Source organism: Lampetra fluviatilis, chromosome 38, assembly GCF_964198595.1.
Source record: "Lampetra fluviatilis chromosome 38, kcLamFluv1.1, whole genome shotgun sequence".
In the NCBI taxonomy this organism is placed as follows: domain Eukaryota; kingdom Metazoa; phylum Chordata; class Hyperoartia; order Petromyzontiformes; family Petromyzontidae; genus Lampetra; species Lampetra fluviatilis.
In genome coordinates, this window is record NC_136312.1 from 408,803 (window position 1) to 422,648 (window position 13,846).

Consider the following 13,846-nt stretch of genomic DNA (forward strand, 5'->3'; position numbering starts at 1 on the left):
CGTCAACTGGACGGAGGATGAGGCACTGGGAGCGCTACCTACACTGCTTGATGACGTTTCTCTGGGGGTCTTCCGCTCCATCCCAGCGTCCAAGAAGAAGACACTGCAAGATGCGTTCGCAGAGATGGCGGAATTTTACGACCCACCGACGTCAGCCACCAGAAAATTTATGTCGCATCGCCGAGGATCGGAGGAGTCACCTTTGGCTTATCAGGGGGCGTTGATGGCGCTGGCCATGGCTGCCTACCCCGACGCGATGGCCGATCATTTGGATCCTCTCATCCTTTCCCGTATGCTGGAGTTGTCTCAGGAGCTCAACATTTCTCTACCAGTCTGCGGCCACGAACCGCTCACATCGCGATGGGTGGCGCGCTGCCTGGACGCTAAGTTTAATATCAAGCGTTGGGACCAGATGGCGGTGTGGACGGGGAAACCTGAAATCGACGGGCCGCCCTTGGGGTGGTCTCCACGACTGGTTGTCCACTGCTCCGACGACTCCGGCGACGACGACATGCTGGCTGCTGCTGTTCCGCATAGGGTTCCGGGACGGCGGCTGCGCGACCAGCGAGGCGACTACGCAGGCCGTCCACGTGCGGGGGCCGGGTCTTCCGACCGCCGGCCGACGACGGCCGCGTGTTTCAAGTGTGGCAGACGAGGCCATTTCGCCTGTGACTGCCGCTGCCGACCTCTGCTGTCGCCTCTTCCGCCAAGGGGACCTCCATCTCCTCCACCTGCTGCGGAACTGCAACAACCTCGGGCGAGTCAGCACAAATCGGACACCCGGCAGGTCGTGTCACATCACTCATCCACTCGCACTCATTCTTACACTCCTAAGGATAATTTCACTTCTCCTGCACCACTTACACGCTCTGCTACACAGTGGAAGAAATTGGCTCGCAGGGTTGTGGCTGCGGCGTCGGGCTCGTCGACGGTACGGGGTACCATCGACGGCGTTGACGTCCGTATCCTGGTGGACACTGGCGCATCTGCTACCATCATTTCAGATGTTATTTTTCATTTGTTGTCCATTCCTGCGTCGCGGATACGCAAGGTTAATGATGCGTGTGTTGCCGCGAATGGGGGAAGCATGGGTATATGTGGTCAGGTAGATGTGAGCATCGCTATCGGAAATATTACCGCCGAAGGACCTGTGTTGATCTCTCGCTCGCTGGCTGTCCCATGCTTGCTTGGTACTGATTTCCTGCGCCGGATGCCGCTGAATATACAGGTCGACCAGGATTGTTTGGAAATGCCGGGGAGTTGTAGGATGGCGTTCCTGCCTTCCCTGCTGGCCAGTGCGCCTACAGGTAACGCAGTTACGGCCGTAGTCGCTGCTACGGTGGAGGTTCCGTCGGGAGCTCAAATGCTCATTCCGCTGCGTTACCGAAAACCCCTTCAAATTGGAAGGGATGCGAAGGGCGTGCTATTATCTCCATCGAATTCGGTATCTAAATCCTTTTCTTTGGCGGCGGCACAAACGATCGTGCGACCAGGTCAGGCACCTTTCATACAGGTGTTGAGTGGGGGACCTGACCGCGTTGTTGTTCCAGAGGGATCGGTGCTGGCTCACGCCACTACCGATTTCGCCTCTTGTGACGAAACGCCGCGTGCCCGGATGCCTGCTGGTGGGCCCCCACACGATCGTTCGCAAGAACGCTGGATCGCAGATTTATGCGGGGAAAATTCTTCCTTGTCGAATGAACAAAGGAACGCTCTGCGTTCACTATTACTATGGTACGCTGATGTTTTCAGCAAAAATGATTTGGACCTCGGCCGCACATCGCTTTTGTCGCACCATATTGACACCGGTGCGTCACCTCCCATCTGTATGCACCCTCATCGCATGAGCCCAGCGGAAAGGGAGCATGTGCGCGGGGCAGTAGATGAATTGCTGGCGGCGGAGATTATTTCGCCGTTCAACAGCCCTTGGGGCGCGCCCGTTGTTCTGGTTAAGAAAAGAGATGGTGGTACAAGATTTTGCGTTGATTTCCGCCGGTTGAACAAGATTTCGGTGGCGGACGCGTACCCCTTACCGAGGATGGATGACTCATTGGATTCTTTATCGGGTGCTAAATTCTTTTCCACCCTTGATCTGTCCTCGGGCTTTTGGCAGCTTCCCCTCGATGACGAGTCAAAAGCCAAAACGGCATTCCGCACGCCGCAAGGTCTCTTTGCATTTAATCGGTTGCCTATGGGCTTGAATGCGGCTCCGGCGACGTTTCAACGGCTCATGGAATTGGTGTTGGCCGGACTACAATGGGAAACGTGCCTCATATATCTAGACGATATCATTGTTTTCAGCCGCACATTCGAGGAACGCCTCCAACGCCTAGAGACGGTTTTTCAAAGAATGCGGGCGGCTGACCTCAAATTTAAACCTAGGAAATGTCACCTTTTGCAACACTCCGTCCGTTACTTGGGTCATATTGTCAGCTCGGACGGCGTGTCCACTGACCCTCTGAAAACAAAATGTGTTCGAGAGTGGCCCACACCCACTTCCGTGGGTGATGTTCGGCGGTTTATAGGATTCGCTTCCTATTATCGCCGCTTCGTTAAGAACTTTACGACGTTGGCGAAACCATTACACGTTCTAACGGGCAAAAATCAAAGGTTTAAATGGGGAGTTGAGGAAGAAAATTATTTTAGAGCGCTTCGGGACCACCTCGCCACGGCGCCTACGCTAGATTACCCAGACTTCTCGCAGCCGTTCATCCTTGATACGGATGCTAGTGACATCGGCATTGGGGCCATTTTGTCGCAACGTAAGGACGGTGTTGAGCGAGTGGTGGCGTATGGCAGCAGGGTTCTGTCCCCTGCGGAAACGCGATATTGCGTGACGAGGCGGGAACTTTTGGCAATTGTGCATTTTGTTCGATTGTACCGGCCGTACCTGTATGGAAGGAAATTCCTTGTTCGCACTGATCATGCGGCTTTGCAATACTCCTTGAAATTGGACCAGCCGTCAGGCCAATTGGCTCGGTGGTTGGAATCGTTACAGGAATTTTCCTTCCATATTACATATCGAAAGGGGGCCCGTCACGCGAACGCTGACATGCTCTCGAGGCTGCCACCCGTTCCTCCGTGCACTTGCCTGACGGGCACGCACCGCTGCGCGGCACCGCCCACCTCGCCCTGCCCGGTTATGGGGGCGATAGCTAATGAGGACGATACAGGGGCGGAAGCGAATGAGGACGACCAGAAGGTGTCGGTGGACACTGATGATACCTTACGGCTGCCGCATGCGGTCTGGTTACGTGAGCAGGAGGCTGACGCCTCGCTGTCTCCGCTACGGAAATTGGTAGGGAAACAAAAATCTCAATTGGCGGGATGGAAGTGGCAGATGTTCCGAGGCAAGTCGGGATTATTAATGTGCACCGACGGGTTGTCTGACCGACCACGCTTGGTCGTGCCTACTTCGCTTCGCTACGACCTGCTTCGCGCTCTGCACACTGATAACTTGATGCACCTCGGCGTCCAAAAGACTTTGGCCTCGATGCAAAAGGATTTTTTTTGGGCCGGTATGACGGCAGACGTCAATGACTTTGTCCGCTCATGCCATGATTGTGCGAAGAGGAAACCGCCTCGGAACCACTATGTACCGCCGTTACGTTCCATTGAGGTGTCCCGCATCAACGAATTGGTTGCTCTGGACATCTTGGGCCAGTTTCCCCCGTCGGCTAGGGGCAATAAATACCTTCTCGTCGGGGTGGAATATTTTTCTCGATGGCCGATGGCCTGGCCTCTGCCCGACCAAACGGCTGCGTCCATCACCGACGCTTTCTTGAACGGGTATGTCATGGATAAAGGGGCACCTGAGAGGCTGCTCACAGATCAAGGGCGGAACTTCTCCTCTAAATTGCTTAAGGAGGTTTGCGACGCGCTGGGTACAAAGAAAATTCGCACTTCCCCATACCATCCGCAAACAGATGGTATGGTGGAACGATTCAACCGTACCCTCTCGGCTATGCTTTGTCGCATGGTCAGTGAAAAGCAAACCGATTGGGACTTGCACATACCAGGCGTCTTAGCGGCATACCGCATGGTTCCACACACGTCCACGGGATACTCACAATTTTTTTTTATGTATGGCCGTGAGAATGTTCCACCCATCGATGTGCAACTGGGTAAGCCGAGTAAACAACCGTCTCGCTCCTTGCCTGATCACGTGCGGGACTCGCTTGAACGAGTTACGGAGGCGCGAGAGGCTGCCAGGTGTGCGACGGCCCGTGCCCAGGCAAGGAACGAACGGTATGCGCGTCGATCGCATACTCGCATGCCTTGGTCAGTGGGAGACCTGGCGTGGCTCCACTGCCCCCAGGTACCGGTGGGCACATCCCCTAAACTGCACAGGCCATGGCGGGGGCCCGTGACACTGATAGATGTTCGGAACGCACAGAGTATCCGCGTTCAATACGGAAACCGTCGGTGGTATGTTCATTCCTCGCGACTTAAACCCTATGTTGATGCGCGTGTCGGTCCTTCATCCCCACTAGCTGACCTGCCGGGGTCTGCCGGGCCGATTACGCCGATTGCCACACCCGTTGATCCCAAGGGGGACTGTGTTGTGCCTCCTACAGATGAACAGGTTCTGAGGGCTGAGGAAGCCCCCGCTGCCCCCCCTCCAACGGGGCCTGCCCTGGACATGATCGAGAACCAACAACCTTCTTCTTCTTCAAGTCTACCACCTCCTGTCGATCTGAAAGCGAAGCGACCATGCGCCGGAAGCGGAGAGGGTTCCGCGTCGCGTACGCGATCGAAATCTCTCCCGTTTCGTTAACGTTTGATCGTCTAGCTGTTCACCCTGTTGTTACCGCGCTGCAGGGGCGTCCTAATGTATGTCGGGTTTTACATGGGTGACTGTTTTTAAGTGTTGTTCGGCGCGGGGACGCCGTCACCCTTTATTGTTAAATGCACCTTGGTGCCCTAATAAGATGTTTTACGGAATTGGTTGATCACCCTTTTCCCAGCCGAGACGGCTGATTTTTTTCACCGGGGGCGGGGGGGGTGATGTAATAACAGCCATAGAGGGTTCACGTGGAGATTGGCTTGCCGGTCCTGCTTTGTAGCCAATAAGGGATGAGCCAGGGAGCATGGCCTCGGCGTGATCGCGGCGTGTTAGCAGGGGTGGTTGGCCTGGCCAATCGGGGCCTCAGCTAATGGGGAGCCGGATCAGAGGCGTGGTCCCGGGATTGACAGGGAATCATCGGGAACGGTCAAGGCTGTCTATAGATGATTGGCTGGGGGGTACCACGTGACGAAGGGATTAAGAGAGAGGGAGAGAGGACAGTCGTGAGCAGACTTGGGAACGACAAGAGGAAGAGTCACGCGCGTACGGGGCTCTGGGTGCCACGTGCGCGGTGGGGAATTGGCGAGAAGTCTGCCCTCTCTCCGTTGTCTGCCAGCAACGGGGAGTGTGTGTAAAGTGTAACTGTGGAAGTTGAAAATAAAAAGGACTGATTCCGGAAGCCGTCTCAAGGAGGTTTATTACACAATTTTGACCCCGGAGTGAGGATGATGCGTGCATTTAACCCTAACACCAACTACAATATTTTAACTCGACACCTTCCCATTGCTGCGATCCGCTCTGATATGTGGTTGTTTCTGCTCTGATGTCGATGTGGTGGTCTCTGCTCTGATGTCTATGTTGTGGTCTCTGCTCTGATGTCGATGTGGTGGTCTCTGCTCTGATGTCTATGTTGTGGTCTCTGCTCTGATGTCTATGTTGTGGTCTCTGCTCTGATGTCGATGTGGTGGTCTCTGCTCTGATGTCGATGTGGTGGTCTCTGCTCTGATGTCGATGTGGTGGTCTCTGCTCTGATGTCGATGTGGTGGTCTCTGCTCTGATGTCGATGTGGTGGTCTCTGCTCTGATGTCTATGTGGTTGTCTCTGCTCTGATGTCTATGTGGTGGTCTCTGATGTCTATGTGGTGGTATCTGCTCTGATGTCGATGTGGTGGTCTCTGCTCTGATGTCGATGTGGTGGTCTCTGCTCTGATGTCGATGTGATGGTCTCTGCTCTGATGTCGATGTGGTGGTCTCTGCTCTAATGTCTATGTGGTTTCTCTGCTTTGATGCCGATGTGGTTGTCTCTGCTCTGATGTCTATGTGGTTTCTCTGCTCTGGCACAACTGAGCCGCGCTAGGGCCATGCCAGCTTAGGAAGGAGGCACAGATTGTTCTTCCACTGGCATAACCGAGCCACGCCGAGGCCAGTTCGGCAATAAGGTGGCGCCAAGGGCCGTTTTTTGACCGCACAAGCTCAGCCATGCCGCCGACGTAACCGGTAACCAGTTTTGTGACTTCCGGAGCCAGTATATGGTTCTGAAGACTAGTAACCAGTTAACAACCCTAACACTCGTAACCATTAAATAAAAATGGCAATTGAGTACACGTGGTTTTGGCGTCATCGTACCCGCAGCGCAGGGCGATCCTGTGGGAAGAATGCGCCGCTGGTTTTCACAGATAGGAACAGTCGACCAGTAGTGGGGGAGACGATGCTCACAATCAGAATATTTACTCATACTGGAGGAATCCATAGAGCTATATAGCAATTTTTCGCAAATGTTGCCACGTGGCAGTAAAGTGGGTGGCGTGAAGTTGGAGCGTTAGCAAGCAAGCACGCACACACACACACCACGGGATTAACACCGGGGGGAGCGTCTGCTCGGAGCGTCGATGACATTCGCCACGACGCCGTGCGCGCCGATCACGACGGCGGTGGCGGCGACAACCACGGTCATAACCGGGGCGAGCCTACCGGTTCCGCGCACCGCAAACGAGCGGCGTCAACGCATGGCGCTGGCGCCCACCTGCAGCAGGTGCTCGTCGTGCAGGAGGGTGTTGAACTTGGTCTCCCAGCGAGGGTACATGGTGGGCTTGTTCTGGATGTAGGTGACGCCGCCCCGCTCTGCGTGGTGGAGGGAGAGACAGTGGGGGCACCCACAGGAGGGAAGGGGGAGGAAGAGGATGAGGAGGAGAAGGCGTCACGACAAAGAGAAGAAGATGGGTCACGGGGAAGAGGGAGAGTCACGAGGGGAAGGGAGAGTCACGAGGGGCATATGGATGAGAGGGGGAGGGTCACGGGGAGGTTGAGAAGCTGTGGAGGAGCAGCTGTGAATGTTGATGTGTGCATACCTCTCAACCCCTTGTCAGTGCCCCACCTTATTACAGACCAATTCAGAACTTATTGGTCACCCCGTGCCCCTTATAAATCTCAACGTTCATCCTACAAAGTCCCATCACAAGGGATAAACACAAACAAATAGACAACAAAAATGTTGCTCGGATTGAAACGCGAGTACTCCGTATGGACCTGAAAACTCAAATTCCACGTACAAGAATACGGGTCAACCATATGGGTTGAGGGCTATGTTTATGTTGAACTTATTTCGCACCACACGTAAGCCAACTATGCCAATCGGAGGTGTGGAGGAGGAGGAGGAGGCTGTGACGCACTCGGAACAATGTTACGGTAACTGTTGCCAGCAAACCGTCACAAGCAAAAGTTGTCACTAGCATCATCTCTTGTAACAAAACAACATTCGGCTGGGGCAAATTTGATCCAGCTTACCAAGTTGTTTCTGAGTGACCAGTTGAGAATTCAAGAGAGTCAGGGATGAGTTTAATTTGCAAGAGTGGCCTGGGTCACCCAAATGAATCAACTAGAAAGTCGATGGATCTCGGCGTGAGTCGATGTGTCTGTGCGTTAGTCGATGTGTCTGTGCCTGAGTCGATGGGTCTGTGTGTGAGTCGATGGGTCTCTGCATGAACCTCTGCATGAGATACATGAAGTGATGGGTTTCTGTGTGAGACTATGGGTGTCCATGTAAGACCGTGCGTATCTGCGTGAGTCTATGGGTGTCAATTTAAGACCGTGGGTGTCTGCGTGAGTCTATGGGTGTCCATGTAAGACCGTGGATGTCTGCGTGAGTCTATGGGTGTCCATGTAAGACCGTGCGTGTCTGCGTGAGTCTATGGGTGTCCATGTAACACCGTGCGTGTCTGCGTGAGTCTATGGGTGTCCATGTAAGACCGTGGGTGTCTGCGTGAGTCTATGGGTGTCCATGTAAGACCGTGGGTGTCTGCGTGAGTCTATGGGTGTCCATGTAAGAGCGATGGTCTCTGTGTGAATCTATGGACCAGCAGCAGCAGCACCACCAGCACTGACCATTGGGCACGGCCTGGCGGATGTTGACGGCGCAGTACTGCTGGGTCGAGGAGGCCTCCGGGCGAGACATGCGACAGCCATCACACGTGAGGAAGCTGATGCGGAGCAGAAGCGCCATCGCTCCCTCCCCTCTGCCTACTCTTCCCCCTCCTCCTCTGGGTTCCACAGGTCTCAAGCCAGCACCTGTTTGGATACATCATCATGTGACGTGTAGCGTTGTATTGACAAGTCTCGATTGTTGTAACTCACTACTCTACAGGACGTCTGGCAAAAAACATTTCCACGCTGCAGCATGTACACAATTCTCGGAGACGTGTCGTGACCGGTACTGCAAGATTTTATCGTATCCATCCAGCTCGCTGAGCTGCGTTGGCTTTCCGTTGCCGAACGTGTACGTAGTTATAAGGTCACGCTCATTACACACAAAGTGCTTTCCACAAACGAACCACGATACCTCCCTGATCTCGTCAAGAAACATAAACCATCATCACGCGAACTCCGATCATCGACACAGCAACGGATTTTGGCTGGAAATCGAATAAAGACCACTTCGCGTCACCGCATCGCGCACTTTTATATGCCTTCTGCGGCCGTCTGGAACGTTCTTCCTTCTGATATTAGAAAGCCACTGGAGCAATGTACTTGAACATCATCTAGATTGACAAACATTTCTTTAGAACTGCTTGTTGTGTTTGGTTTGTTGTCCACCTCCCTCACCTCCGAGTAGTGTGGATGGCTACGTACCGTGTGAAATAAGTTCAACATACATATGCCACCAATGTCAATCCACTGCTGGATGAGGGCCTCTTTTCCCAAGCCATCACCACTAACTTGCGATGTAACAACCCACCCAGCAGATACTCTGCACACCATGGAGCTGGTTTCATCGCTCCATATCCTCGCATTCCATTCCTCGGCTGCTGCTCCCTTAGCGGGTGCCGCGGTGGCTAGGAGATGTTAACTACCTCGCCTGGTATACAGGAGGTCGTGGGTTCAATCCCCGCCTATTGTATATTTGTAGTCTGTATGTCTCTCTCTCCTCGTGGTCGCGTGGATTTTTCTCCGGGTCCTCAGGCTTTTCCCTCCACATTTAAAAACAGGTATTTAGAGTATTTGGTAACTATAAAATATCCAGGTGATGATGATCAGCCGCCACTTCGTTGAGCTATCATTTGTGATGGCCAGGTCGCTTCTGTAAAAGAGCTCTACAGCTCAGTGGGCTTTACCTGGTGAAATATAACATGGTTTGGTAGTTTCCAGTCATTTGGATCGCCATCCATTCTAAACGATGCGCCTCCTGTCCACGCTTCACTCGCATCTCTTCACAGTTTGGACGATGTAATTAATCAGCACGTGCTCTCTGATCCGGGTGTTCTTCTGTTTATCAGTGTAGATCTAACGCATATACTGTAATGATATTCACTCATATCGATACAAACATCCCCCGTATCGCCTTAACAACCTGTCGGGGCAAATGCTGTTAGCGAGCACCTATCTGAAGGCCGAAACGGTACACAAGCACCACGCCCGACCGCCTTTGTCTTCCTAGTGGAGATGTTTGCACACCACACCAGAAACTCATTTTAGTATCTGGTGTCGGGTGCAAGTGCTGATTCGGCCCAGGACCGGTTCAGATACTCGTCGCTGGTGTTGGTCGTGAGTGGGAATCGAACTCGGGTCGCTAGGTTCGTAGCGCAGCACGCTAACCGCTACACTATCACTCCCAAACATGCACATACAAGACAAAGATCTCCTTATAGCCTTAACATACTGTTGGGGCAAGTGCTGTTAGCGAGTAGCACCTTGACTTAAAGCTTTCGTGACTGCAGGAATTCATATTCTTTGGGTCTTTCGGTAAAGTCACGTAAATAGGTTAAAATAAAATAACAAAAAAAACTACAACACAAGCGGTCGTCATCAGGAGGAGGAAATAAATAGTCTGCCTCAGCAGCTTTCCTCTTTTTTCCTCCTGGACCCAAAGAATACGAGTAGCACTTATTAAGGCCGGCACAACACACGGGGGTGGGGGGGGCAGCACCACGCCCGGCCGTCTTTGCCTAGTGTCAATGTTTACTACACACAGCACCAGGTACTCATACAGTACTGACACATACACACAACAGCCGCTATTCGCCATGAATGGCGATAACGTCACCACGGCGCTTGTGCCAGGATAGGTCCACTTTCATGCCACGTGAAGTGTCAAAGGCTCACTGGCAGGTCATCGAAAAAGCCCCCAGGTGCCATGTGTTGATTGACTGAGGTTACTGGCAGTGGCACCACCAGCTGTACCCCCTCCTGTGCCAACTTGCTGCGTTTTAACCACCCGTCGCTCCGCTCATTGCTGTGAGCGTCGCTGCTCCGCTCTCCGTTGCTGGAAGTCGACTGCCTCCAACTGCCCAGCAGCGCCCTTAACGAGCCTCCTCAACAGAGGCCGATTTTTGACACTGCTGGTACCGATCATCGGCAAGTCTACTCAGCTCCACATCCTCCTGTACCACATCACTCCATTTCTTCTCTGGCCCGTGTCGCGTTCGTGTAGCCTTCTCTATCCGGCCAAACAGAAGGTGCTTGGGCATGCGGTGGCTGGGCATGCGGGCTACGTAAAGTTCCTGTGAGCTCCTCACAATGTGATCCAGTATGGTAAAACCCAGAGGTGACGTGGGTGGACTTTATCTACCAGAGGATTGACCACAGCAGCGGATTGAGCATGGCTGACTATGATGCACATATTAGAATGAAATTCCAGCAAATTCAATCTATGTGTTAGCCCATCGGTGGAGTGGCTGACCACTCAGATATTTACTCTAGCTGGTGCTGCTGCACAAGCACAAAGAACAACACAACTCACTACACCTTTCTGGCCTTTATGTATCGTGAAGAAGGGCCATTGTCCGAAACGTCACCTGTTATATCCTCTGATATTTTTGAGGCCAGTGTTATTGGCGAATGTCTTGCGATTTCAATCTGATCAGCAGCATTTGTTTGAACAAAAACCCATTGGCCGGTTTCGACACTATATTATTTAGATTGTTTGGCTGCTGCTATCAACGCCCACATGTTAAGCCACTTTGTTGAGCCATCATTTGTGGTCAGGTCGCTTCGGAAAAAAGAAGCTAATAGCTCAGTGGGCTTTAGTTGTTAAATAATAAAAATGGTTTGGTTTTATTTGTAGATATTGTTTAGTGATTTGTTTACTCTTTTCTAAACTTTGTACTCCTATCGTGTCTTTGTATCATTTGTTGTTGTAACGTTTTGACCTCGTGCCCCAACTCGACATTTGTGAAAAAGAGCTTTATAGCTCATCGGATTCCTCCTGCAGTATAAATAAACATTCTGATTCTGATGAGTGTCGTCTCATCAGGAGAGTCGGGTTTGTTAAAAAAAAACGCTGATCAGAGGGTGTCGACAAGATATGGACCATGGAGCCCCAGTCAATGCTAACAGCAATGCCAGTGAGTTTACGTACGCTTGTTGTACGGCACTATACAAATATCTATTGACCCGGCCGATTAATTTGCAGGTGTACCCCGCTACACTTAAAACAGAAGGTATGCATTCTACCTTAAACAATAAACATACTGTAAATTGAAAACTTATGCGTGTCTAATGATGGTCTAGAAGGGCTAGAGAGCTGATCGACTGATGTGAACTCTAATGATGCTCTAGAAGGACTAGAGAGCTGAGTGAGTGATGTGGATTCGAGTGATGTTATAGAAGGGCTAGAGAGGTGAGTCAACGAGTTTAACGCTAATTCTAGATTTGAAGCTTTCGTAACTGCAAGGATTCATATTCTTAGGTTTTTTCGGTAAAGTCACGTAGGTAAAACATCAAAATTAATCTGGCTGTGACGGTCCCACCTGATGACGGAGACTTGTGTTGCCTCCGAAACGTCGTGGTTTATTATTTTATTTTATTTTTATTAATTTTGATGTTTTACCTACGTGACTTTACCGAAAAAAACCTAAGCATATGAGTTTAACGCTGCCATCCGTAATATATGGAGCAGTGCCATCACACAACACAGTATTTAAACACGTGTTGAGAAAGAGAGTCATGAGAGAGTCATTAAATGGTAAAAATGGAACTCATCAATTATGCATCTCTGCCACATGTCACCTCACTTCCCTCGCTCTGCTTCTTCCCTCGCACTGCTGCACTCCGGAATTCCCTCCTCCCATCACCACGATCATCGTCTCTTATCCTCTCCCAATGCTATAATAATAAAAACTCGCTCCATTCAAGAATCCCGCTATTTTTAACTAAACACATTTTTTTAATTTTACCAGGTAAGGCCCACTGAGCTATGCTGCTCTTTTCAGAAGCCACCCGGCCACGAATGATAGCTCAACGAATAAGCTTATCATTATCACGTGGAAATGTATCGCAGCCAAATACTCTACACGCATGATATTGATTCTAAATGTGGAGGGAAACACCGGGTAACCCGGAGAAAACTCCACGCGACCACCACGGGAAGAGAGAGAAAGACAGACATGAGTGTCGGAATCGAACCCACGTCCTCCTGTATCCCTGGCGAGGTGGTTAACATCACGCTACCGTGGCTCCGTAAACTTGATGGGTGCTCTTTGTTGCTGGCTGCTCGACGTTTGGAGCCTTCGCGTGGCTCCTCGTGCTGAGCAGAACTAATTTTAAGGAGCAGGAGAAGGACTCGGACTCACCCGGGTCACTCGGCTGGGTGTTTTCGCCTTCTGTAAAGAGCAGCTGCCGTGTCTCGTGGAGCGTGGCGGTTCGTCTTGCTGCTGTTGCTGTTAAGGAAGAGACTTCAGGCTAGTATCAAGCTATGCTGCTGTTGTTGTTGTGGTGGTTGTTGTGTAATGGAGGACGAGATGAGAGAGTCCACTTGTCGCTGTCCACGAGTCACAGTCGGCCGAGTCCCGCTCTGATCGTCATCGCTCATGGGATTGGAGAGCTCTCGCGTGGGCTGGCACACGCATACACACATATACACACAAACACACACGTACACACACATACACACACCTACATACACACACATATACATACACACACACATGTACATACACACACACATACACACACATACAAACACATACACACACACATACTGACATACACATGCGTACACACGTACACACACGTACACACACATACAATCACATATACAAACATACAAACACATACACACACACATACTGACATACACACACGTACACACATATACGCACAAACATACTGACATACACACGTAAACACACGTACACACATACACACACACATACAACACACACACATATATATACACACATATACACACGTACACACACGTACGCATACGTACACACATACACACACATACAAACACGCACATACAAACACATACACACAAAAACACATATACAAACACATACACACAAAAACACATATACAAACACATACACACAAAATACATATATAAACACGTACAAACACGTACACACACGTATACACACACGTACACACATATACACTCATATACAAACGTACACACACGTACGCATACGTACACACATACACACACATACACACACACGTACAAACACATACACACAAAAACACATATACAAACACATACAACAACCGCCATTCGCCACTAAGTGGCGGTGACGTCACCACGACGCTTGTGCCAGGCCATGTGCACCTTGATGCCACGTGAAGT

The 13,846-nt window shown here is 51.2% G+C and overlaps 2 protein-coding genes across 2 annotated transcripts in view; both read right to left on the minus strand.

Annotated features, from left to right (window-relative positions):
* Positions 1–8,644, minus strand: part of LOC144945702 (protein kinase C delta type-like) — a 69,819-nt gene extending 61,175 nt beyond the window's left edge. Inside the window, exons 1-3 of the mRNA XM_078874269.1 lie at positions 8,510–8,644; positions 8,167–8,350; positions 6,809–6,906 (exon numbers count right to left, since the gene is read on the minus strand). Coding sequence (XP_078730395.1) covers positions 6,809–6,906; positions 8,167–8,350; positions 8,510–8,644 — 417 coding nt within the window. The remainder of the gene's footprint in view (positions 1–6,808; positions 6,907–8,166; positions 8,351–8,509) is intronic.
* LOC144945539 (uncharacterized) overlaps positions 1–13,846 on the minus strand; it is a 127,654-nt gene that overhangs the window by 68,506 nt on the left and 45,302 nt on the right. The window lies entirely within an intron of this gene.